Source organism: Oryctolagus cuniculus, chromosome 8 (assembly GCF_964237555.1).
Source record: "Oryctolagus cuniculus chromosome 8, mOryCun1.1, whole genome shotgun sequence".
Classification (NCBI taxonomy): domain Eukaryota; kingdom Metazoa; phylum Chordata; class Mammalia; order Lagomorpha; family Leporidae; genus Oryctolagus; species Oryctolagus cuniculus.
Genome location: NC_091439.1, coordinates 16,572,300 through 16,598,607, shown reverse-complemented (window position 1 = coordinate 16,598,607; position 26,308 = coordinate 16,572,300). Strand labels below are relative to the sequence as shown.

The following is a 26,308-nucleotide window of genomic DNA, read 5'->3' as shown; positions in this document are numbered from 1 at the left end:
ATGTACAAGCACACACATGCTCAAGAGTCCCATGGCCCAGGTGACCAACTTCAGCCCCTGATTACCTTCTGCTTTGCATTAAGCTCCAGCTGTGTTTGTAGAATCTGAGCTAATCGATGGTGCAGGTTATGTCATTAGTGTATTTTACATTCTCTGTGGCATTTCCATACTGCAAAACATGAGCTATACTTTTGCTAAGTGTGTTTACCAAAATAAGATTGCAATTGTATCCTATTTAACAGCAAAAGAGCTATTTTGACCTCCAGGGAATATTAATATCATCTTTAATATTTACTAACTGTTCTTTAGATTGACTATACCATAAACATCCCTTAATCTTTAGGGATGAATAGAAACTAGCAATAAATTCATTATATATGTGTTTTTTCCACTCAGGGAAATTAATTGCTACTCCTGCAGTATCTAAAAAATGACTACTGTCAATTCTTTCGAGTAGAGTAAGGAATCTATATGCTTTGCATGCGATACCCAAACATTTACAACACAAAATACATCTATTCCTAGGAGTCTTTCTGCTGCTTTCTTTGAAGCATATTTTTTGAGGAAAGACTGCTGGTGAGAGGGCTTATGATTCATTAAAGTTGTTGACTGATTCGAACACTTAACTGCCAACCTGTTCTTTCAGAGAGTGTTTTCTCCCACCTTGGCACCATTCTGCCAATACATATGTGCACCATGTGGAAGAAGTGCATGTGTGTCCTGAGAGCTGGCGTACTGTGCATGCTATTTAAATAGAACTTTGATCTCTATTCAAAGGGTTCTTTTTTGTGTGACTCTTAGAAACAAATGCTCTTTTTTCCCCCCACAAGGTGACCAGAACTAGGCTCTAAGTACAGAGCCAGTGTATTATGTAGCTCTTTGTTTCCTTGAAGAAAATTCCACAAATGTTGATTCACTAATTTACTCTAATGAAAAAGCTGTAGGCAGTCTCAAGTCTGAGCAAGCGTGAATGTTAGAAAGGTCTCTCTAGACTTACAATGCGGTTTCCAATGTTCTGTCTGGAATAGGAATATAAATAGAGCACGCAAGATGCTTCTGTTAAGACACAGTTAAGATAGAACATTTTTGATACTTGAAAATAAAGGTTTTAGAACTAAAATGATTCCAGAAAGTGTGATCTTCTTCCAGCCAAGGTGGAAGAGGAGGAATCGAATTTACCCTTCTGAGACAACCAAAAATACAGAGGAAAAGGCATGAAAAAAAAATGACTTCCAAGAGACTAGAGATCAATGAAGGACAGTGATGCTCAAATTAAACACAGGAACAAAGCTTTGTGATGACAGCTTAGACAAGGATTTCCGAGATGCAGTAGGGAAACCAGAATCTACAAAAGAAAACAACCAATGGACCATTCACAGAAACAACTCCTGCTCTTCAAAGACTACGGTTAAGAGAATGAAAAGCTATACACTGAGAGAAAATATTTGCAAATCTTTGTATCACCTATCTGACAAAGAATCTGTTCACAAAATATATAAAGAACTCTCAAAAAACAATTAGACAATAATTCAATTTTAAAAAAATAAGCACAGGAGTTGCAAAGACACCTAATCAAAGACGACATTGGGATGGTAAATGAGCATGTGAAAAAACTGCTCAACACCATAATCATCAGGGAAATGCAAACTACAAGTCACAGTAGGATACTACCACATAGCTATGGGAATGGCTAAAGCTAAAACGATTCACCATCCCACGGGTTAAACAGGATGTGGAGTAGTCTGACCTCTCATGTACTTGCTATGGTAATGTAAAATAAACTACTTTGGAAAACACTTTGGCAGTTCCTGTTTTTTTTTTTTTTTTTAAAGATTTATTTTATTTATTTGAAAGACTGTTACAGAGAGACAGAGAGGCAGAGAGAGAGAGAAAGAGAGAGGTCTTCCATCCTCTGGTTCACTCCCCAATTGACTGCAAGGGCCAGAGCTGAGCTGATCTGAAGCCAGGAACCAAGAGCTTCTTCCAGGTTTCCCAGGTGGGTGCAGGGACTCAAGGACTTGGACCATCTTCTACAGCTTTCCCAGGCCATAGCAGAGAGCTGGATGGGAAGTGAAGCAGCTGGGACTTGAACCGGCGCCCATATGGGATTCTGGCGCCTCAGGCTGTTTCTTAAAAAATGCAAATATGTCCAGGTTTTCAACTACTAGATTTCATCCAAGGAAAGAGAAAGTATATGTCTATGTGGAGAATTGGATGTACAGCACAGTTTTATTTTGTAAGAGCTCCCAAACAGGAAACATCCCAAATGTTCATCAACAGGTGACTACCACAAAGTGTAGAACAGCCATACAATGGGACGCTACTCAATAGAAAAAAAAAAGGAACTACCCAAAGACCCCGAAAGATTAAGTGCTTCATGATTCCAGTTATACAAAATGCTAGGAAATGCAAACTAATCTGTATTGACAAAAAACAATATAGAAAGTAATTAGGGAGTAGGAAGTATGAGGAAAGGTAAAGGAAAAGCAGGGGGAGTGGCTGGCTCTGTGGCATAGCAGGTAAAGTCACCGCCTGCAGTGCTGGCATCCTATATGGGCGTCAGTTCGAATCCCAGCTGCTCCACTTCTGATCTAGCTCCCTGCTGTGGCCTGGGAAAGCAGTAGAAGATGGCTCAAGTCCTTGGGCCCCTGCACCCATTTGGGAGACCCCGAAAAAGCTCCTGGCTCCTTGCTTCAGATCCACACAGCTCTGGCCATTGCAGTCATCTGGGGAGTGAACCAATGGATGGAAGTCCTCTCTGCCTCTCTCTGCCTCTGCCTCTCTGTAACTCTGCCTTTCAAATAAATAAATAAAACGTTTAAAATAAAAAAAAGCAGGGGGAAACTCTTGGGGTGATAGGAATCTCTGTTTTATTGATTGTGGTGACAATTTTATGGGTGTGTATGTATCTTAACACTTGTCACATTGTGCAATTTCAATTTATTCAATTCATGGCATATCAATTACACCTTGATTGCCACTCCAAAACCCCAATACACTAACTTGCTCTGGGATATTGTACAGAAAATCAGCATTTATGATACAACTACTTGACAACTACTCGACAACTACTCACTGAGCCCCTGTCTTGTGCCAGGCAGAGAAGGCTTTGACCTCTGGGCCACTGGGTGAAACCTCTTTGTGTTTCCGTTGTGATATGTGGAAGGCTGAAGAACACATTTTACTATTTGTTGTTAGTCTCACTGCTTGCAAATTGCTTCAGAATGTGTCATCTGTATTATGTTTTGTGATGACAGTTACACATGTGCTAATTTTTATACTGTTTTTTGCTTGCCTGTACAAGTAAGGGAATTCACTATGAAGGAACCACAAGACGGCAATGGGATCTCTACTGGAAGGCCTTTCAGTGAAATCAACAGAATAAGGTTAACCTGCTATGTGTCCTTGTGTAGATCACCAGGAGCTTCAGCAGAAAACGCGTGGGGAGACCCAACTCTAGTTTCCTGTATTTCCTTCTGTGAGAGTCACCAGGTGCATCATTCGCTGGGTTCCCTGACTCTTCACCTTGCCATCATCTCTTATTTCTTAGATTTTTCACTAAACTGCCCTCTTTAAGCCACTGATAGTTACGAAACTATCATGAATTTTCCTTGCAGAGATTCTTCTTGTCCCATGAAAAGATCAGGGAAAGCAAAGATCAGTGATACACACAGTCTCAGTGTAAAGCACTGGAAAGAGACTTTTTTTTAATCAATCAACTACATGTCATTAGCATCCCAGGGAGATCACATTCCACTTGCATAAGTGGTCTAAAGGAGGGGCCATTATGTCAATAGTAATATTACAATATTGCTCATCAAGCCTGCCAACATTTCCCTTAATGTTAGAGAAAATATTTGCAATAGAATTACTCAAAACATATAGGCTGCACTCAGGCAATAAATTTTCCAAAAGAAAGTATGGAAACCTCACAACTATGAAAAACTAAACTTGCAGGACTATGTACAAGATTCTTTGAGCCAGAATTGGAAAAGCTGCTTGCAAAGTGAAACAAGGAGCATATTTTAAATAATATAATACAAATTATCTAAATCAATATTTTATAGAAACTGCTAACACACATGTACACCTTGTAGATGTTTAATTGATTAAATTAGAAACAAGCTCACCATCCACTCTCTCTATTTATGCAAGACAAGGAAGATGACTCCTATGAAGAATAATGAATATAGTATTCAAAATTTGGCAAAGGTTGAGATGATCCATGCTGGCCCTGAACCACTAATAATGTTTTGAAAGATTGGGTTATTAGATTAACAGTTGTAGAAGATGGACACTATTTATGCAATGTTAGAGCAAACATTTTTATTAACCAAATGTTTCCTAACTTGCAAACAAAAATGTGAAACTCAATCTGACACCTGTAGCAAACACGAGAGCCTTCCTTGGTCCAAGGCACAGCGCTATCCCTGGTGCTATAAATGAGATTTGATCCGAAGGTTATCAAAAGAAAAATCTCCTTCTTCCCCTTTTAACTCTTGCTGCCTCTCACCACCTATTTTCTTTCCAAAGCCCTGAAATCTCTTAGCTCTCTGCTTTCATTTCTTCAACAGCACATGTAGAGTGGTTGATCCTTCACTGAACAAGAACCAAGGGCTCTACTTACATCATGCATGGAGTCCAGGAGCTTGGTGAGTTGGTAGAACCTCTGCCAGCTCTGCCCAGAGTTGTTGGGACACTTGGTTACCATCTTCCTCAGCTCCTTGATGTAGTTTGCCCTCATTTCTTCAAATGCAGCCTGGCTTTTGAGGCCATCTTTTGGAACTGTGTTGAGGAATACAGATATGTAAACCCCAAGGCTGAAAACGGTTCTAGCATCTTCTCAGTTAGGTGGCCTAGAACATTTTGCGGTTATACATTGATGATAAAGTTGGATGCCGAATCCCAATTAGTTGCAATTACAAATAAATATGGGTGCTATCAACTGGTACACACTTGTTCAAGTTATACACAAGAGAGTAACTTTGAATTATTGCAAGTGTATCATTATGCATTTTGCATATATTAGCTCACTTGAACCTGTCCCCCATGTTATGACTTAAACATCATATTATTCTCATTTTACAGACAAGGAAACTGAAGGTTGCATGTTGAGAACCTGCCCAAGCAAACAATAAATACACACAGCAGAGAAGGGATAGTAAAAGCTTAAGTCTGTTTCCAAAGCCTGCCTCTGAACCACAGTGCTATACTGTCTGATGGCCTGTCATCAAAGTGTTTTATGAATCCTAACTTGCCAATACCTTGGAAATACGAAAGTATATTTTGATTTTCCCATGACAACCGGAAGAGCCACAATCCAGGCTGGGCTAGAGTTGGAAAACTTCATCTTCATACTCAAGTTCAAATCAAATACGTTCTGGGAAACTGGCCCTCTATGGGAGGCTGCTGCACACCTGTCCAGCCCTTGCTATTCTGGGCATTTGGGGAGGAAACCAGCAGATTGGAGCTTTCTCTACGTCTGTCTGTCTCAAATAAAATAAATAACTCAACACTTTTGAAAAAAGAAGACTTTGGAACTCAGCACGTGTAAGCATGTCCAATGCTAGGAGGATCTTTCCCAGGCAGGACCAGGTTTATTGAGAAAAGGTGCAGTGTGTGCAGGAGGTGGCATGGGCAGAGGTTAGGGTAGAGCCAGCCCCTTTGAAAATTTTACGTCTACTTTGTCACTGTAGGCAATAAAAAGGTATGTTTGTGCTTTAACTCTGAGAAATAAAATCACCCAGAACTTTATTTTCTAGTTGATGAAGACCTAATGAACATTCATCTTGTGACACTAACATTCTGATTTTGAAACTGCTCTTATTTTCACTGTTTAACTGCACATATTTGCAGTTTTTCATAATTGGTGTAAATAATAATATGGTCGTCAGCACTTTAGAATGGCTAAGGATATTCATGAATATTATGTGCAACCCTGGGAGCTGGCATACTACAATTACCAAATAAACCCTGCTACTCCATAGAAAGATGTGAAGTATTTTATAAATTAACTTCTTAATCTCCTTGAGTTTAACCGTTGAGGGTTTTGATTTGTGGTTTATTTAAATCTATTTTTGTGGGGGGGGATTAAGCTCCTAATAGCGACTGCACACATTCCTGAGGCTACCACAGTATTAGTTGTGGTTTTAAATATTTGACATTCATATTAGCAGTTAAATGTATTTCATTATATAATACATAGGGGTTTTTATCTTAAAATGAAAACCTTGTTTTGGAAGTATAAACATGAAAGAGGAATGGTAGTAACCAGAATGTCAATCCTAAAACCACACATCTACTTTCTATCAAAATTTTAACATTGCCTTAAAACTTTCTAAAAGAAACAGAAAGTTTGCAAATCTCAGCCTACACTGACAATCCACAAGTTAACATTTTTTAGGTTATGAAATTGGAAAAAGTAAACTTTTAGCTTTTCCAAAATAAGATACTTATATGGATGTCATCCTATACGCTAAAAAGCGACATAACATTAAAATACAGTGAATACATTTTCGGGCTATATTTCAATACATCTAAGATTAACCAAAAACATTCATATTTCTGATAGTTGTGCTATCAAAAATTCTCAAGATTATAACAACTTGTATCAAATATTATTACTTGCATTTTGCTGCTGTAACTGAAATATGTTTTACCAGTTTCCTAGCCAGATTTTTTAGAAGTTGAAACAAACCCACAAATAAAGGGAACTTAAGCAAAACCTCCAATTTTGGAGGTTTGCCCAGAATTTCTGCATTTACTTATTAAATGCAGCAGAGCTGCTGGAAATCGTCCAAAAGCTATGGGCTGGAGAAGAGCAAAGAGACAACGCGGTAGAAGTCTGTCTGTTTTCCTCTGTAAGCACCAAGAACATGGCATGCTCTTGAGGCCATGACCAAAAAACTTTCTGATATGCTGGACATCAGGTGTGCAATTTAACAGCCCCAAATAAGAACATGTTTCATTCATTGTATCACAAATTAGCAAAATAAACTTATGGAAGGCTGCAGTTTCTATGACTCATACAATTCTTTACTTATGTTTTCCTGCCTTTTTATATTGCTTTCCCTGCATCCAGAAAAATTCAGAATGGAAAGCAGTGAGCTACTTGGATGCTATTGCATACTTCAGGTCACTTCAGAGTAGTATCAGAATCTATGAATGAGTAGGAGGGTAAAAAAAGGGTGAGAGAGCAATTAGGAATTAGCAGTCAAAATTTATAAAGAATTAATATTACATATGTATTTTAGGTGAAAATATTTCATTTAAACTGTCACACATCTGATATGATTTTTTTTTTTTAACCAGCAGTGGTTGACAACATAGCTTGGAAAAGAGAATAAAATCACTTTCATTGAATTGAAAGGTGGGATTGCCAAAGTTATACTCCAGAGAGGATAAATTAGGAACAACAGAAACCTTGAAGGCAAGTGGAGCGAGGGGCAGCAGCCTGGTTCTGCTGACCCGGCAAACATGGACGCTACAGGAGATGGGCTGTGTGTGATTAGTGAGGAATGGTGAGGCCTGTGGCAAACCAGAGGACATGCCCTGCCCTGGGCAATCAAATTCAATGAAAAGAAAACAAAACAAAAGGCCAAAAGCAACCCCCGAAACGTGTGCTGGCCAAAGAAAACACAGCTGTGACCTGCTGGCCCCCCCTTCCTGCCTGCACTGCCTGCCCCTCTGCCATGGTGCCGCCCTGGATTCCATCTGCTCCCCTCTGGGCCTCCCCGACTGCCGTCCGCACTCTCTGCTTCTGAGAGCGAGGGAGCAACTCTGATGCGAAGTCCAAAGTCCTGGGGTTGAGTCCCAAGGATTCTGAACCAACAACCACTTAGATGCTTGTTTTGTCAGCTTTGCAACAGGCTTGTCAATCTCCCAGCACTGAATTAAATTAGAAGTATTAATATAGAAACACGCTTTACAAATCGTGAGGTGTTTAGCATATGAGGGAACCTCAAAAAGTTCATGGAAAATGGAACTAAAGGATAAGTTTATGTTGGTGCAAACAAAATGTGGCATCTGGGGCTGGTGCTGTGGCGCAGGGGGTTAAGCTCCTGCTTGCAACACAGACATCCCATATGGGAGTGCTACTTCAAATCCCAGCTGCTCTGCTTCTGATCCAGCTCCCTGCTAATGTGCCTCTTGGACACCAGTGAATGATGGCTCCAGTGCTTGGACCCTGCGTCCATGTGGGAGAGGATGGAGTTCCTGGCTTCTGCTTGAACCTGGCTCAGCCTTGGCTGTTGTGGGCATCTGGGGAATGAACCAGTGCATGGAAGGTACCTCTCTCTTTCTCTCTCTGCCTTTTAAATAAATAAATTTTAAAAATATTTGAAATCTGTGAATATAAGGAGTATTCAGAAAGTTCATGGAAGATACATATTATCAAAAAAGTATGTATGGATTTCAAATGTTTTTGCACCAAAATAAACTTAAAAAATTTTTTTTTCATTTTATTTTTAGGAGAGGGAGAGGAAGAGTGAGAGGGAGGGGGAGGGGGAGGGGGAGGGGGAGGGGAAGAGGGGGATCCATCTTCAATCTGTTGGTTTTCTCTAAATATCCATAACAGCCAGGGCTGGGCCAGGCTGATGCCATAAGTCCAGGACTCAATCCATGTCTTCCACATGGGCAGCAGCCACCCAAATACCTGAGCCATTACCACTGCCCCCCAGGGTGTGTATTAGTAGGAATTTGGATTGGAAATGGAGCAGCCAGAACTTGAACCATGCACTCCAACATAGGATGTTGGCATCCCAAGTAGTGTCTCAACCAATGTGCCAACTGTATATGCTTAAATTGATTTTTAATTTCCATTGGTGGCAAGCTTTTGAAAGCCCCTTGTATAAGACAGAGGGTTATTATCCATTGTTACCACGGCCTGTCCTCTCCCCGTGCTCATCACTAACTGATTCTGGCTCACCCTTCTCAGACCCAGCTCCTCGACACTAGGGAGACCACCTCTTCTTAACCACTCTATGCTTACCACCCTGGCTGGTGATGCCACTCTCCCAATCATTCTACTACAGACCGCCCCTTCTCTCAGGCCCCTGACTCTTGGGCCTGGCCTGGCTCCTCTTCTCTTCTTCCTGTCTCTGCCAGACAGCCTGTTGTCCCCTGGAGCCCATGCCACTCGCTGTGGCACCTTTGCTGGCTGTTGACATCCAGAACACTTCTCAGTTTCCTTAGTCGCTACAGCACTTGGCCCAGCACCTCTCTCTGCATACTGTCCCAGGTCACCATTCTGGGCATCGCCCTCGTCCGATGTGAGCCTCTTCACATTCTTTCTGCTCTGTTTGGAAACTCCTGTGCCCAAGCCCCTTGCCAAAGCTAATCCTGTCCCCTGGTGTCTCTTCTGGCAGCCTCTGCCATCAACTTCTCTCCTCCCACACTCGGTGCCAGAAGCCTGAAAAGGCTTCCCAACAGTCTGCAAGTCGCTGGCCATCTGGCACTTGCCCGATGCCGACTGGTCAGCTCCAGAAGCCAGCTCCTGGCCTCCTTAGCTTTCTCCATGCAGGCCATGCTGCTGCTCTACCCCTTGCAGGAACCCTCAACTTGGGGCTTCTACTCCCTCTGCCAATGCCACCCCTCCCCGCAGCCTCCACCATCCTCCCCTAACAGTGTAGCCAGCTCCTTCCTCTTCCCTCTCTGCCCAAGGCAAACCTACTCCCCATCCGCGTGTACAGGGCTATGTTCTCTAAGGCTAACTCCAGATCTAGATCTCAGGACTCAAGTCTGTCTTCTAGTACCAGCTGCAAAGTTTTCCCTCTCTTTGCTGTCTTTCCTGGGATACAGAGTTAGCCTCAGAAAATTAACCCATCCGAAAGATCACCCATGTTACCCTGCACGGAATCTGCTCCCCTTTGCGACAGGATCATGTTTCTAGTAACGTTCCCGCCACTGTGTTAGTCATCTCTGAGCTCAACACCTGGGTCGCTGCTGATCCATACCACTTTTCCTTCCCCCACCCCTGTCAGTTGCTAAGGTCAAGGTTTCAGCAGCGCACTTGCTCCTGCCCATCACACTACCAATCACCATAGTCCTGGCCATCATTTCCTCAGCCTCTGGACAGCCAGGCTACATTCTCTGTCATTGCCTCTCTCCCTCTGATGCCCCCAGCTCCCCTTTAATCCATTCTTCTGCTGAATAAATCTTCATAAAGCCATAAAACACAGCTTTGGTCCTGTCATCCCTCTGCCCACTGCACTCCCCTTTCTGTCTAATGAAGGCCAGATTTCATCAATGGGCACTGAATAATCTGGCCCAACCTATAGTCCAACCTTATCCCTCACCACTTGCCAACCCAATTTAACCCGATGCACCATGAAAAATTCAATGAATACAAATGAATACACAAGGAACAAATTAGAAAACGAATAGGCAAACAATTTCCTCGCCCCAAGAACTAAGTGCTGTTGTTTACGTATGCTCTCCCTGGTGCACACTCATTCACACAGCTCCCTGCCTCATGTCCAATCCATCACCTGCACAGACCTCCAAGATTTAACTGCACTCTGCCTCCCTGATCCCTAGAACTGAATGTGCCCTTCTCTGAGCCTCTGGTTGGATAATTACTTTCCGGAATTCATGAAAGTCATCTTTGAACTTGTGACAGTCTCCCTGAGGGCAGAGACTCTGTTTCATTCTCTCTTGTGCTTCCTGGATTGTCCAGTCCCACTGCACACATAACAGACAATAAATTACTTCCTGATTAAATGGATGAAGGGATATGCTCTTTCATAAGCCCAAAGCTTCATACTATCAACCTAATAGATCAAAGGCCAAAATGCTCCTCCCACCTTCTAAAACTTTTTTTTTTTTAACTTTTGGTGCCAACGACCTGAACAGTCTCAGTAAGCCACTCCTCTATAAGAGAGATGATCTGATGATGTAGAAAAGGTATGAGCATGGACACTGATTTACCTGTGCTTAGTAGCAGCAAGACTTTCATTACGGTGTACTCTTCAAAGGTAAGCTGCAGTCGAACGAACTGAAGGCTGATCTGGTGCATGCCCTGGCACAGCTCATACATGGCAGACTGGTGCATCTTCTCTCTGCAAAGGCAAGGAAGCATGGGGGGTCTGAGAATGCAAGGGTCACTATCCAGCCCAGCCCGAGGCAGCTAAATATGACATCTGGGTCACAGTTTTCCTTTGGGGTTCAACATGGAGTAGAAAGACAGACTGGATGCCTTCCACAGTGATTGGTAAACTGTTTCTAGACCACTACTGCTGTGCCATTACTGGTACCTTAAGAGAATGTGGCAGAAGCATTGAATCTAGTCCTTCTCAGTGTGCCCTGATTTCATTTTAGCTGTGGGGTATTATTAAGTGATTGTGTTGTGTGTTCTAGTGAGGTCATTCATAAAACAGAAAGGCCCATAGACTCGCGTTCCTTTTTGGCAACAGGTTCCGGGCACTTCCAATGTCAAAAGGACAGTGTTAGATGGTATGCAAAGAAGACAACAATGACCAATTATTTCTACATAGACCTTCCTTCCAGAGGCTCTGGAAAATATTTGCTAGCATCTTGCTTCAAAAGGAAAACTAACCACGATTTCAAAAGGTGAGAACTCCACGTGGAACTGCTCTGTTCAAGGGAAAGACAGACATGAGAGTTTGGCTCCATATATGCAAGTGTTTTCACACACACAACCAACCAATCGCCACCGCTCACCAGGCAAACATTTCCACAAGAATCTGTCCTCTACAACAACGGATGCTATTCTTGTCTCTTTCTTTCTTTCTTTCTTTATTTGACAGGTAGAGTTAGAGTTAGTTAGAGAGTTAGAGAGAAAGGTCTTCCTTCTGTTGGTTCACTCCCCAAATGGCTGCTACAGCCAGTGCTGTGCTGATCTGAAGCCAGGAGCTTCCTTCTGGTCTCCCATGCAGGTGCAGGGCCCAAGCACTTGGGCCATCTCCACTGCTCTCCCGGGACACAGCAGAGAGCTGGACTGGAAGAGGAGCAACTGGGACTAGAACCCAGCGCCCATATGGGATGCCGCCCGCAGGTGGAGGATTAGCCAAGTGATCCACGGCGCTGGCCCTCTTGTCTCTTTCTTTAAGATGAAACCAAGGCATCACAATTTGTTACATGTCTTTCCTCAAAGGACTAATCCTTTTGGGAGGCCCTGGAGAACCACTGATCAGTGATGGCCAGATTGTAAAAAGTGAAAAGAGAGACAACTGGTGAAAAGTGAGAGGACTGGACAGATCAAAGAAACAGAAAAGGCAGTTATGATGGCTGATCCACTTCTCACGGTGGCTAAAAGCAGGTAGCATCTGAGACAGAGCGACCTTGTACCTCTCCCAGGATGCACTCTGGGCTCCCTCAATTGGCAGAAATCTGCTTCTCAGCTCTAAATGCCATTAAGAAGGCACCCGCAAGGAAGCAGGGAACACTTTGCTCTACAGTATTATGTTTTTCCTTCATCATGGATACTTTAAATTAAGGAAGTAATTTAAACACAAACACACACACATAACTACAAGGAGAAACACCAGTAACCTATGGGTCTACCATCCAGGACTAACAAAGAAAACAATGCTAGTATTCTTGGCAGAGCTGAGGGCTGCTGTCTCCCTCCTTGATCCCATCCCTCCTTCCACATTCCAGGAGGAACACTCGGCTTGGGTGACTGTCATTTCCATCCAGATGCGAATATCGCAGCAGCGCAGCAGGTTAAAGCCCTGGCCTGAAGCGCCAGTTCTAGTCCCGGCTGCTCCTCTTCTGATCCAGCTCTCTGCTATGGCCTGGGAAAGCAGTAGAAGATGGCCCAAGTCCTTGGGTCCCTGCACCCACATGGGAGACCCGGAAGAAGCTCCTGGCTCCTGGCTTCGGATCGGCACAGCTCCAGCCATTACAGCCATCTGGGGAGTGAACCAGCAGATGGAAGACCTCTCTCTCTGTCTTTCCTCTCCTTCCCTCTCTCTGTACCTCTGTCTTTCAAATAAATAAAATAAATCTTTAAAAGATGTAAATAACCTGTAATACATGTGTGTATCTATAAAAACAACGTACAATACTGATTTAAGTAAGTTTAAAACTGGATATATAGGTCCTTCTGCAGCTCACTTTTATTCTGAGCTGTATCCATTTTCATGTAGACAACTCTAAGCTAATTACTGCTTAGTTACTGCAAGCATCATGTGTTCAAATTCATCACAATTTACTTATCTGCTCTACTACCAAGGGACACTGGGGTTGTTTCCTCTTCATTACTGGAACAAATGATGCCCTAGGAAGAACCTGGCATTTCTACGGGACACAGCGTTAGATCTGTGTACACCTGTAGTTCTCCTTGCCACCAGCAGGCCACGGGAGTGTCCTTTCCCTCACATCCCACCAAGGCTTGCCAGGATCCAATTCATTTTTTCCCTTTGAAAAGGCAGCCCAGTGTTATTCTCATTTCCATGATCACCTGAAGGCTCTCCATTTGTCGGAAAGTGTCTTTATTTCACCTTTACTCCTGAATGATAGCTTTTTAAACTATAGATTTGACAGATAATTTCCTTCATTATCTTGAAGATTGTGTGTGTTTGTGTGAGAGAGTATGTGTGCGCATATCATTATACCTGGGTTTTAAATGCTACTTTTGGGAAATTTCATTTTCCCAAAACTAACGAGTATTTTCTCCATGGTAGCTTCAATTTTTATTCTCTATTTGATATCCATAGTTTCATTATTATGTACCCAAATATAGACAGAGTTTTATTTCTTCCTGTTCAGGACTTTTTTTTTTTAAAGATTTATTTTATTTTTATTTGAAAGTCAGAGTTGCAGAGAGAGAGAAGGAGAGGCAGAGAGAGAGGTCCTTCATCCGCTGGTTCACTCCCCAGATGGCCACTACGGCCAGAGCTGTGCTGATCCGAAACCAGAAGCTAGAAACCAAGAGCTTCTTCCAGGTCTCCCATGCGGGTGCAGGGGTCTAAGGACTTGGGCCATCTTCTACTGCTTTCCCAGGCCATAGCAGAGAGCCAGATTGAAAGTGGAGCAGCTGGGTCTTGAACCGGCACCCGTATTGGAAGCCAGCACTGCAGGCGGCGGCTTTACCCACCACGCCACAGTGCCGGCCCCCAGGCCTCAGCGTCTTTATTCAGTTGAAGATGTAGATATTTCAGTTCTGAAATATCCTTAGTCATTGTTTCTTCAATGACTGTTCTTATCTCAATCCCTGTTATTCTTTCCTTTTTGAATCCCTATTAGTAGTTTGTTGGACCTTCTCACTGTGTCTTCCACATTAACCTCCCTTTCATATTATATTTTTTAAAAAAATCATTAATTTATTTGAAAGGCAAAGAAACAGAGAGAGGCAGACATTAGAAACATTATATGAATTTGTGCAATAGCCAGGGCTGGGCTAGGCTGAAGCCAGGAGCCCCGAATTCAGCTTGGGTCTCCCGTATAGCAAGGACCCAAGTACATGAGCTGTCACTTACTGCTTCCCAGGGCACACTTGAGAAGGAAACTGGGCTCAAATCCAGGCACTCTGATAAGGGATGTGGGTGTCCCAAGCAGCCCCCAACCACTGAGTCCAATGTCAGTCCTCTTTCCTATTTCCCATCTCCTTGCCTGCATCTTCTGCATTTTCAATGATTTTCTCAGATCTGTTTTCTAATTAAACATTTTTTTCTCAGTTTATGTGTAATCCTTAATGTCTACAATATTTTAATTTCAATGGCAATGTTTTTCTTGTTGAGGGCCTAGAAATGCTCTACTTGGTTCTTTTTAGACATTTCTATTATTTTCCATAGTATATTTCTTTATATATTGTTATTATATTTCCCTTACATCTCTAGGAGTTTTAAACATGTCTACTTTATAGTTTCTTTCAGATGTTTCAATTCACTATTTCAGAACAGTAATATGTCTAACATGAATTGTTTTGGTGTTCTGTGTCCTGAGTGAATCCTATGGGTAGTAGCTTGTACAACGAACTCTATAGGAAGTTTTAGCATTTACAGCTGTCACGGGTATATGCATTATATGCATTTCAGTTGCTCTGGACCAGTTTATATTCTAATTTCTCAGCTTAAATGTTTTTTGCAAGACTCATGAAGTTTAAATTTAGATTGCACACTTGATGTGGTACCGGCTTGCTTTTCTTATTCCTTTCAGCTTCCCTGCCATGTCCCTGGGCTAGCTGGTTGGTTAGATTTTATTGTTCTTGTTAGTAGAGGGAGAAACCTTCACAGAGGCCTGGATTTTTGCAGCAGGCTCTGTTTCAGGCCCTGCCTTACTGGATTGTTAAGCTCCAGTTCCTGTTTCCTACTCCTGTCCTAATGCCATCTCTAAAGCATTCAAGAGTCTGCGGGCCCACTGTAGCTCCAGCTCTGAGTTAAACTTCTCTGGCTATGATTTCCTTCTTTTTGGACTTTTTTTTTTTTTTTTTTTTGAGATTGACTATGTATTTAAGACTTTTTAAAATGCAGAATTTCTCTGAATTTAGAAGGGGCAGAGAAGATCAATCCAGGTCCACCATTCTGACTGCAAACTCCAGGCTTCTTAAAGGCAGGGTCCATGTCTGACCAATCTCTCTGCATGTCAAAAAGAATATGATACAGAAGTGCTATGTGTCAACCTTTGCTCTATAAATATTTCACGAGTGAGTGAAAAAGAGAGGGAAGGGGAAAAGGAAAAAGAACAGGTAATAACGAAATGGTTGAAGACATACAGATTTGCATATAGCGATGATGATGATTAGAAAGATAATCTACATGGCCACCAAAGGAGTTAGGGCATTCGTGAAGTTCTGAAAAAGTTTTTTTTTTTTTTTTTTTATGAAAACAAGAGAGAAAGTTTCAGATTGTAAAACAGGTTAAAGTGGACTGCCTAATCAGGATGTCGTGGTGCGCCACACAACACACATTGGACACTGCGCAGCTTTAGAAGTGTGCTCACATGCATTAGCTACCTGTGCTGCAGGTGGAACAGACATCCCTGGCTTTGCTAGAGTAGGGCCCAGAGATGCTTACCCTGGCCCTTCGGTGAGCTGGCTCTGCAATCCTGTAATCCTTTCACTTCTCAGACTAGGCTTACCAAACGTGAAGCCTGAATAAGGTAAGACTTCAACCTGTCAGGGAGCCAGGAGCTGGTTACAAGGAAACTCTTAAATTATACAGTGCTGTGTAAATGTTAGCCTCCCTCCCCTTCTCTCCCTACCACTTCCTTTCTTTTTGGACATAATAGAGAAAACAAAATGCTTTTTGAGAGCCCATTGATGTTTTTGGTTGAAACAAGCCAAGAAAGGATCCAATTTTTAAAATGACTTGTCTAGAAAACAATATTTCTATTGTTGTTATTAGTTCTACATATACGGATGGTAAATCAAGCAAAACCAGAGAGAATACAGATGTCAGAAGGTGCCAGTGACTTGTCTGAAGTGGAACCTGACAGCTGCACACCTCCATTTATACCCGGGTGTTTCTGTTATCGGATGTGTTAACCAAACATCCACACACAGATTCAAGGTGGGTTACAGAGACAGCTCAGATCCCACTTGCAAACAGATTAGAATGTTAACCTATGACAACACACCTGAAGAAAGCATTTGTGCCAGTATCAACAGCACTGACTTAACCCTTTCCGGAGCTGTGGCCTGTCTTCACGGCTGTGACTTGTGGATTCCCTGCCATGCAACAGGGCCAGGTTTCTTCTCACCAAGCCTTACTCTGTCTGAGGAGAGATTATATTCATGCTTATGAGAAGGAACTCAGGGGCGTGAGGAAGCTAGGGTCCAAACCTAGGATATTTTGACTTCAAATTCCAGGCCTTTCCCTCTTTCCATGCTGCTGGCCCAAGTCACAGGTTTTTAGCTTTTTTTTCTCCAGTTCTACAACTATAAAGAGAGATTCCTCCTCATAGGCTTTGTTATTATATTCAGTCATTTGTTTATTCTCTGCTCCCCATTGTATGGGAAGACTCTGTGTTTTCAAATTCCATGGCTATTTCCACTGCATGAAATGAAGTTTTTTACAAAAGAGCAATGTGCATTCAATATAGCTTGAAATTTCAAGAAAATAGGCTGCCTTGAAAACACATTTAATAGCACATCATTTTTGTACAATTAGATTAAATGTATGGAAATGTACATCCAAAGAATTTTGAGACAAGGACAATCTTTTTGGCACAATACTGGTATTAATTTTGTACCATTACTTCACAGAAATCCTCTTTGCTATAAGCTTTTGTTCATTTTATAACCTTAACCTCATTTTGAGCAGGATGATGTGAAAATATACTGACTACCTTGGGAAAGAGAAGCAACATTATGCACTGTTTCTAAAACACAAAAGCAAACACATGACCAAAAGTTCCCCTTGGGCAGTGGGTGAAAACCAAGGCCACAGATTACGAAGGCACAGAGGCCCAATTCCAGTTGTAAGGAGCTTGTGTTAAAAATCTATAAAAACTATACTTCTAAAGTTTTTAAAAGAAATCGTTCAATAGTTTTATGGTGAAATTTTCTCAAGTTGGAAAACCACTTTTATTCACAACTATAACTTCATCTGATCCTCTCAGAATGTCCACTATACTAAAATCAGAATCTTTTGGAAATAGCTTTAAAATACTAAGTTGTAATAATCAAAATTTATGCAAGCCTGATTTCACTTGGAACAAAAGTGAGTAATCAGAATTAGAAAATATTTTTCCCTTGCTTTGGAAGGAATTTAGGGTTAGAAGTAGGGTTTATTTGCATAATAATAGGAAATAGAAAAAGTTCCACTAAAAAATCAGAGTGGGCTGGGCATTCACAGTTCCTATGCAACTTGTCTTTTTTTTTTTTTTTTTAACTTAGCATCTAAGCATCTGAACAAGTTTTGCATCTACAGGACCCATGCCATCTGGCCATCATTATATGTCAACAGTATTGCTCTATTTTACATTTTTGGAGTGGGTCCTGAACCTATAGACCAATGGCTGTCAGAAGGAACACTTTTGTTCTAGTGTTCAGGTACTTACTGGCTTTTCAAAATACTGCTATGGAAGGAAGGAAGAAAGGAAGGAAGGAAGGAAGGAAGGAAGGAAGGAAGGAAGGAAGGAAGGAAGGAAGGAAGGAAGGAAGGAAGGAAGGAAGGAAGGAAACTATACAAAGAGCTTAGTCATTCATCATCTAAATCTCCAGCTAGAAGCAGCTGATTTGAGAAATTACTGTCCCAAACTAAATGCAGTGGTAAGTCATATTCATGTTGCGCTCTTACAGAAATAGATATTTGGTAAGTCCATACTATGAAGCAGCCCAGGTGACAGGCACCTGGAGAACCTGAGAATTCCAAGAATTAGTCTGAGTGTCTCCAAGGACTCCCCACGTGCTGGCCATCCACACGGAGAATGCAACCTAGAGTCTTCCATCTTCCCAGGAGTCCATCTGTGCGACAGTCGGTACCCCCACCTGCCTGCCCCAGGTTCTCATCAGCAATCTCCACTCTAAATTCTCTTTTATTGATCTAGTCAAGGGCTCAGCTGACTTCACCAGTGAGGTGGACAGTTTCAGGGGCTTGCGCCCCACTCACTCCTTACTGGTCTCCTGTCACCTCTGGCATTCACTCACATCCCTGGAATGGCCCATAGACAGGCCTCCAAGAGATCTGATTGGACATGCTATCTCCACTGAACTCTGCCCCAAGAAGCAGCTCTTGATGGGAGGACTCCACATCTGGAAAACACATCTGCGAAGGATGACATCTTTTTGGTTACCCATCATCTCTACACAAAGACTCAGTGATACACTGTTCTAGAACATGGGTCTTGGAAAAAAAGCTTCTTTCTTAATGCTAATTTCTACTTAAGCACTCTGCAAGAATTGAGAGCAGGCTATTGAAGGGATAGCTGTACACCCACGTACAGCAGCATTACTTCCAACAGCCAAAGGCTGCAAGTGATGCACATGTCCATTGACAGATGAATGGGTAAATAAAACGTGCCATAAATATGCAGTGGAACATTATTCAGCCCTAAAAGGGGATTGTGGATAAATGCTACCACATAGATGAACCTTCATGACCCTACGCTAAGTGAAGTAAACCAGGCGCAAAGAGACAAGTACTTCATGATTTCACTTACATGAGGTATCTAGAGTCGTCAAACTCACAGAGGCAAACAGGCAGAATGGTGGTTTTGGGGGCTGAGGGAGGGGGCAATGGGGAATTGTTTTACAGGTACAAGGTTTCAGTTTTTCAAGATGAAAAAGTTCTGGAGATTGGCTGCACAACGATATAGAGTTACTACTAAATGCAACAGTTAAAAAGGGTTCAGATGGCAAATTTGGAGTTATGTGTATTTATCACAGCTAAAAATGTCTTCATAGTAAAGAATCATACCCACAATCCGTGATCTTACCTGTTATATGTTGTTTTCAGAGATAAACAAATTAAAGTTTTTGTTTAATTATGTAATCTCATGAAAGACTGAGGTATTCAATTTTTTATAATATATAAAATATCTCTGTCTTCTATTTTTACAAGTTGCCCTTCGTCTTTTTGTGCCTTGACATATTTTTAGTCTTACCGTATATCTGTGCTATCCTCTAAAACTGTACTAAGTGCTTTTCGAAAGCAGGAAGGGTAAACTCTCTTTAATAAACCACTATTTCCAAAGGCACTCAGAAACCGCCTCAAAGACCTGTCTGCTGCAGTTTCGGTTCCCTACGGGGAGGGGAAAACAGACCCATCTTTATCATTTCTCTCCCCAAGAATTCGTATTTAATAAATGGAATCCTTTCACACTAGCTGGTTTCCCCGCGATTCTGCCGATGGGAACCTATGAAAAGCACATTGATGGTTTTTTCCTTTTTTAACTTAAAACCCTTCAGCAAAACTGCATTAAACTAAACGTTTTCAACTGAACATCTCTGAGACGTGTAAGGCATCACTTCATCCAGGAGAACCACAGAGACCTCTGGAATATTTCACGTTAGCCTTTGGATTAAACACGAGACTCCTCCTATCTTCCTAATGGTCCGTCTTCTGGGTAGAAAGGTACATCTCTTCCATGACTGCAAGCATGGTGCACACAGCTCTCAGTGACGTGAGTGGTCAATAAACAGCTTGCAGCAACTGGAAATCCAGAAGTCCAATGGATTATGCAAATTTTGAGTTGAGTAGATACAAAGAAATTAAAGTAATGCTCAATCGGGATTGAACTCGCTAAGCCACTGGAATCTCAAGAGGAGGTCTCTGACAAACATGCTGTTTCTTCAGTAAACTGCCTCCAGGAGTGTGTGTGTGTGTGTGTGTGTGTGTGTGTGAGAGAGAGAGAGAGAGAGAGAGAGAGAGAGAGAGAGAGAGAGAGAGAAAGAGAGAGAGAGGGTGGGAGGGAGGGAGGGAGGGAGACTGTTATATTTTATGCAGCAATAGCGTCAATCTTACAATATAGAGTTAAACAACTTGAGATGACAGCAGATCTGAAAGAGCAAACCTAACATCTGATCCTGCAAACCACATCATTATGTCTGAATAAATCTAACATCTTGTTACATGGTCAGTGTAACAGATGGTCCTTGTCTCTCTCGGGCTTGTTATTTTCCTAAAAAACAGCATGCAGAAACAGTTTTTCCCCCCTTTCAAACCTTAATTAGAATAAAAATGACCTCAATCTGAGAATTCAAATGATTCCCGTTTACTGTTTTTAAATTTTTTTCATAGTCTTATTAAATTTTTACTTCACTGACAAGCAAGCTATATGTGTACGGCAGGAGGACCATTTTGCTTGTTGCAGTGGCGATGTCTGTTCATTTTTATAGCTTTTATATAATTCGCTTCTAGCCAGGGAAGAATCAGCATTCCGGCCTGGGCTGGCTTGAGAAGGCTGTCTGGTTTGCTCTATGGGGCTCCTGTGTTAGACAGACTGGTCTTCCACTGGTCCCATCCACCTATTCTCTACTAATTGTACATGGTCAATTCTAGCAATGGTTAAAAACTAATTCCTGTTCGGCTAGTCTCCATAATGGACATTTCAAAAGGGATTATGTTTTCAGAGAACTGTCCTTGGTCTTCACCAGTACAATTTTCTACTGACTTTAATGAATGTTATACAGATCAAAATAACATGTGACAATCCAAAAATCCAGAAGTGACCTGGTACATGGCAACCATAATTTACCACTGACAGTATCAGAAGTCTGGAAAAAATCATAAAATACACACATACACACACACACATTTTTAAAAGCCATCTTTTGGGAGTGGGCATGTGGTATTACAGTTAAGTTGCTGCTTGGGATACCCACATGCCATGTCACAATGCCTGGTTCGAGTCCCAGCTCCATTCTCAATTCCAGCTTGTTGATAATGCACGCCCTGGGAGGCAGAAGGTAATTGCTCAAGTATTTGGGTTTCTGCTACCTCCATAGTAGATATGGTTTGAGTTCCGGGTTCCTGACTTCAGCCTGGCCTAGCCTTGGCTGTTGTAGGTATTTGGAGAGTGAACCAGCAGATGGAAGATCTCTTTTTGTCTCTGTTTTTCAAATAAAATTTAAATTAATAAACAAAAAATTAAAAAGACATTTTTGTATCATAGATTTTTAAGTATGCATATAGTCAGCAACTTCTTTTGGGTACAAGAATATGCTTTTGGTAAAAGAAAACATGCAGCCATAACCCACCATGAAGATTCAGCTTTTAGAGACAGTAAAATTGGGGGTATCTGTGATAAATCACATTATAAAAACATGCTTGCTTGACCAAGGATTTAATCATACCATTCTTTGAATTGTGTATTTCCTCAGGCCAGTAACAATATAATCCACTTTAAAAAGTGATTTTTAGGCAACTTTTCATGACTCTACCTATTTTGTCATGTAAGACACATCTGTTTCTGAGATATGTGACTTGATACCCCACACTAAAATCAGGTAAGGACCATAGCAAACTGCAGAAGATTAAAAAAGAGCAACAGCTCTCTACTTGTAGGAATGGTGGGGGCTTTGGAGGCAGGCAAAAGCATGACTATGACTGGCATTCTTCCTACCAGAAGGGTCTCTGGTAATAAGAATTTCTTTTTGTAGTAGGAATTCATTATTTTTTTGACAGGAAGAGTTAGACAGTGAGAGAGAGAGACAGAGAGAAAGGTCTTCCTTCCGTTGGTTCACCCTCCAAATGGCCACCACGGACGGCAGGCTGCACTGATCCGAAGCCAGGAGCCAGGTGCTTCCTCCTGGTCTCCCATGCGGGTGCAGGGCCCAAGCACTTGGACCATCCTCCACTGCCTTCCCGGGCCACAGCAGAGAGCTGGACTGGAAGAGGAGCAACTGGGACTAGAACCCAGTTCCCCAACCGGGTCTAGAACCCGGGGTGCTGGTGCCGCAGGCGGAAGATTAGCCAAGTGAGCCATGGCGCCGGCCAGGAATTTTTTTAGTAGAAAATCTTCATCTGAAGATTTAGTAAACCAGATTTTTTTTTATTTCTAGACTTTGGTAAGAAAGTTTATCTTGGTCCTGCAAAGTACAAACTCAAGTTCCTGACTAGACTACAGTACGACTGTGCTTTCCTTAAGAAACTTTTTGGAGAGAAAGTTACATCTCACTGAAAAGAGTGCTCCAGGATTTGAATCCAGGCAGTCTGCTCTGAGCCTGCACCTCAACTGCTAAATTAAGGTTAAAACAGCCACCAGCATTCCTGGAACCCCATGGGCACTTAAGTAATGCTAACCATGTCAGAACTCACTGCCAGAATTGCTGTTCCCAGAGACAGGATACAAAAGAGCAATTTTCTCTAAGGAAAGATTTTTTTTTTTATTGTCAAGTCTTGTATTTGCATGTTCAATGCTCAATTTCTGGAACTTTAATGTATACAGACCTCAGATAGCTAAGTGGAAGGCAAAAAAAAACCTTTGGCAAACTATTATTGTTTCAGTGGGGGGACATTTTAGGTATAAACTTGGCTTCTTCCAATAATTGACCATAGTTTTCTGGTTGTAATCAGGGGCCATGAAACAGATTCCTACTTGATAATCACTGAATTCTAAGAAGCTGGACAAAGGTAAATACTGATTTAGAAATGTTATGAAACTCTTGTTTGGGTAAAGGGTGACAGCCAGTCACTTTTCCTACTGCAGGCAAGTCTGTAATAACGAGCAACTTACAAGTTCATACTCTTGGAGGAGCAAAAGTCCTGTGCTTCACGTAGCCAGGACCTGGCAGAGTATAAACAGGGCGGCGGAGGTGGGTGGAGGCTGGCGTGCAGAGCGTGCCTTGCACTCGCAGGGCAGCCTTCAGCAGCGTGAGGTGCTGGGGGGATGCTGGGGAAGTGAGCAAGCAACTGTGCTCACTTCACAAGGTCACAGATTCTTCCCTCTAGTGTCAAAGTCTGACTGTGGAAGAAGAAAACAGCTACAGCCGTGGTGCAGCATAAGATGTTGCCGGGATGCCTACCTCCCACACTGCAGTGCCTGCAAGTGCAGGCCCCACTCCCCATTCCAGTGTTCTGTTCCTGTGCAGCCTGGAGACAGTAGGTGAAGGCTCAAGTACTTGGGCCCCTGCCACCCACAGTGGAGACGCAGATGAAATTCCTGGAATCTGATTTGGCCCCAGCTGTGGTGAGCATTTGGGGCATGAACCAGTGGATGGAAGATCTCTGTCCTCTGTCTTTCTCCCTCTCTCTCTGACTTTGAAATAAATAAAGAAAAATGAAAGAAAAAAGAACACAGGTAAGGCTGTGGAGGTTCGATGATCGTCGACACTATTAAATTCCTTAGCAAACTGAATCCTGGAAAACATTTGTTGGGATTCAGATTGCTGGAGGAATGGTAGCTTCTTTTGTTTGAATCATTTTAAAATACACAGATACACAGTCTGCCTGGATAGGAAAAAAAGATGCCGTTCAACTCAATCTATTAGAGATAAGCCACATGTCCCTTCTTATTAGAGATTCTCAGCATCTGTCACAGAGCAGATTTTGTTCTGGACATCGGGAACACCTGCATCATTCATTAAGTGTAACACCACCGGGCCACTACACCAGCAGCGGCATCCATTTCCTGTAAACGTCAACACGGAAACACACCCTACACATGCACACAAAATGACGCGAATGCGATCCTGGCTCAGCGTATGGTCTACACACCCATCTTCTTTATCCTCTTACACGAAAGTGCTAGTTAAGACAGCTGAGGTGTACAGCTGACATTTTCTAACCTTCTCATCCACTTTGAAATACTGTGCATCTCCACTACTCCGAAATAAATAGCCACATAGGTTCTCTTAATGACAAATGAATGACTTGGTGGTCGCTGCGTTCAGTGCCTGGAAGCAATGAGTGTCAAGGCCAACATCTCAAAAAGAGTTAGCTCTCTGAGATTCTTAAGCAGGAAGGACCCCAGGCCCCAGCAAAGCACTGGGTTCCTGGCAGCTGAGAGACAGAGGGGAGAGGGGAGAGGGGAGAGGGGAGGGAGAGGCTTAAGTCCTTTCTCCCTCACTGTGATGCTCGGGGGGGGGGGGGGTTGGGCAGCTGCAGCAATGTTTTCTGTAACAAGAAAGGAAGGGCAGCACAGTAGTCTGAGTGTGTTCTCCAAATCCAGATGTTGGAACCTAAGCATCAATGTCATAGCATTCAGAAGTATGGTTTTAGGAGATGGTAGATTCTAAGGAAGGAATGATGACAGACAGGTGTTCCATCTGCTGGGTCACTCCTCAAATGCCTGCAACAGCTGGGGAATTCAATCCAGGTTCTCCACATCGGTATCAAGGACCCAAGCACTTGAGCCATCACCGCTGCCTCCCGGAGTGCACATTAGCAGGAAGCTGGAGTCAGAGGCCCAAGCTGGGACTCCAATCCAGGCATCCTGATGTGGGTTGTGGCTGTCCCAAGTGGTGTCTGAACTGCCAGGCCAAATGCCCACCTGAGCTGAGGTTTAAAGATTCTCTATGGAGCCGGTGTTGTGGCACAGAGGGTAAAGTAGCTGTGTGTGACACTGGCATCTCATATGGGCACTGGTTGGTGTCCCAGCTGCTCCACTTCTTATCCAGCTCCTGGCTAATGGGCTGGGGAAGCAGCAGGAGATGGCCCGTGTCTGAGCCCTGTCACCCACATGGGAGACCTGGAGCAGGTACCTGGCTTCTGGCTTCACCGTGGCCCAGCCCAGGCCCTTTCAGCCATAGGGGAATGAACTAGCAGATGGAAGATCCCTCCTCCCTCCCTCCCTCCCTCTCTTCCCTCTTTCTCTGTAACTTTCAAATTAATTAATTAATTAAAAGAAAATAAAGATTCTCTAGTCCAGCAGTTCTGAAACTTCAGTCTGAGGACTGCAGGTCCTCCTAGAAGCTCTTCCCAATGACACACATGTTTAAGGCTGGATTTATTTTTTATTTTCTTTTCATATTCTTCACCCAAAACTACCGATCATGACAGACTAAATGTAAGAGGCAGCTAAATGTCTTATCTAAAGCCAGAATAAGAGGATTCAGAAAGGCAACACAATGCCACTCTTCTAATTTTTTTTTTGAGAAAAACAGTAATTTTTCATAAACACTTGTTTTTTATATAATGTGCAATGAGATTATTATTTTACAATGAATTGATACATCGATTTTTTCAACCTTTCTAATTTTACAATATGGGTCTATCTGGATGGCTGTAATTCACACGGAAGCTCTTGGGGTCATCAGAGGAGAGCCCAACGTTAGCAAATGGCCGACCTGGCCTGAGTCCTTGGTTCTGTAGCAGGGGAATGAAGGCTGAATGAGTCATCTCGCTAACTCGACAGACTCCATGTCAACAGCCACAAAGTTAGGGCCTCCACAGCTAAGCTCTGAAATATTGGTGTGATATCAGGAAAGAAGGAAAATAGATTTAGAGAAGTAATTTAAGTTGAACCAAATTTTTAGTTTTTCTAAGAATTTATTAAGCCTCATTTGTGTCTTTTATATATTGGCCTCAGTTTTTTTTTTCTCCTCTTTTAAAGGATCTCTTATGAGGGATGATATATAATTGCTCATTAAGAGTTACCAATAGAATATCTGAAACCATCATTAGACTCCAAAGGTATACACTGTGTGTAAACACCTGAAAAATCAAATTCCACAGCCATTGTAAAACCCCTGATGTAGTTGAAAAATTCAGAATTTTGGGCTAAGAGACAGCTGAGGTCAAACCTTTCAGTCTTGGTTTCATTTATTACTGTTTTGGAAGATTTATTTATATATTTGTAGGTAGAGTTGCAGAGACAGAGAGAGGCTGAAAGAGAGAAAGAGCTTTTACATCCATTGGTTTACTCCCCAGATGGATGCAAGAGCCAGAGCTGGGCCAGGCCAAAGCCAGGAGTTTCACTGGGGTCTCCCACATGGGTGGCAGGAGCCGAGGCACTTGGACCA

The 26,308-nt window shown here is 42.4% G+C and overlaps 1 protein-coding gene across 7 annotated transcripts in view; it reads right to left on the bottom strand.

The window, feature by feature from the left end:
• NR3C2 (nuclear receptor subfamily 3 group C member 2) overlaps window positions 1-26,308 on the bottom strand; it is a 375,527-nt gene that overhangs the window by 31,426 nt on the left and 317,793 nt on the right. For all 7 annotated transcript variants that reach the window (XM_070047457.1, XM_070047456.1, XM_070047454.1 and 4 more), the window contains 2 exons: window positions 10,927-11,057; window positions 4,628-4,785 (listed from right to left, as the gene is read on the bottom strand). In XM_070047457.1, coding sequence (XP_069903558.1) covers window positions 4,628-4,785; window positions 10,927-11,057 — 289 coding nt within the window. The remainder of the gene's footprint in view (window positions 1-4,627; window positions 4,786-10,926; window positions 11,058-26,308) is intronic.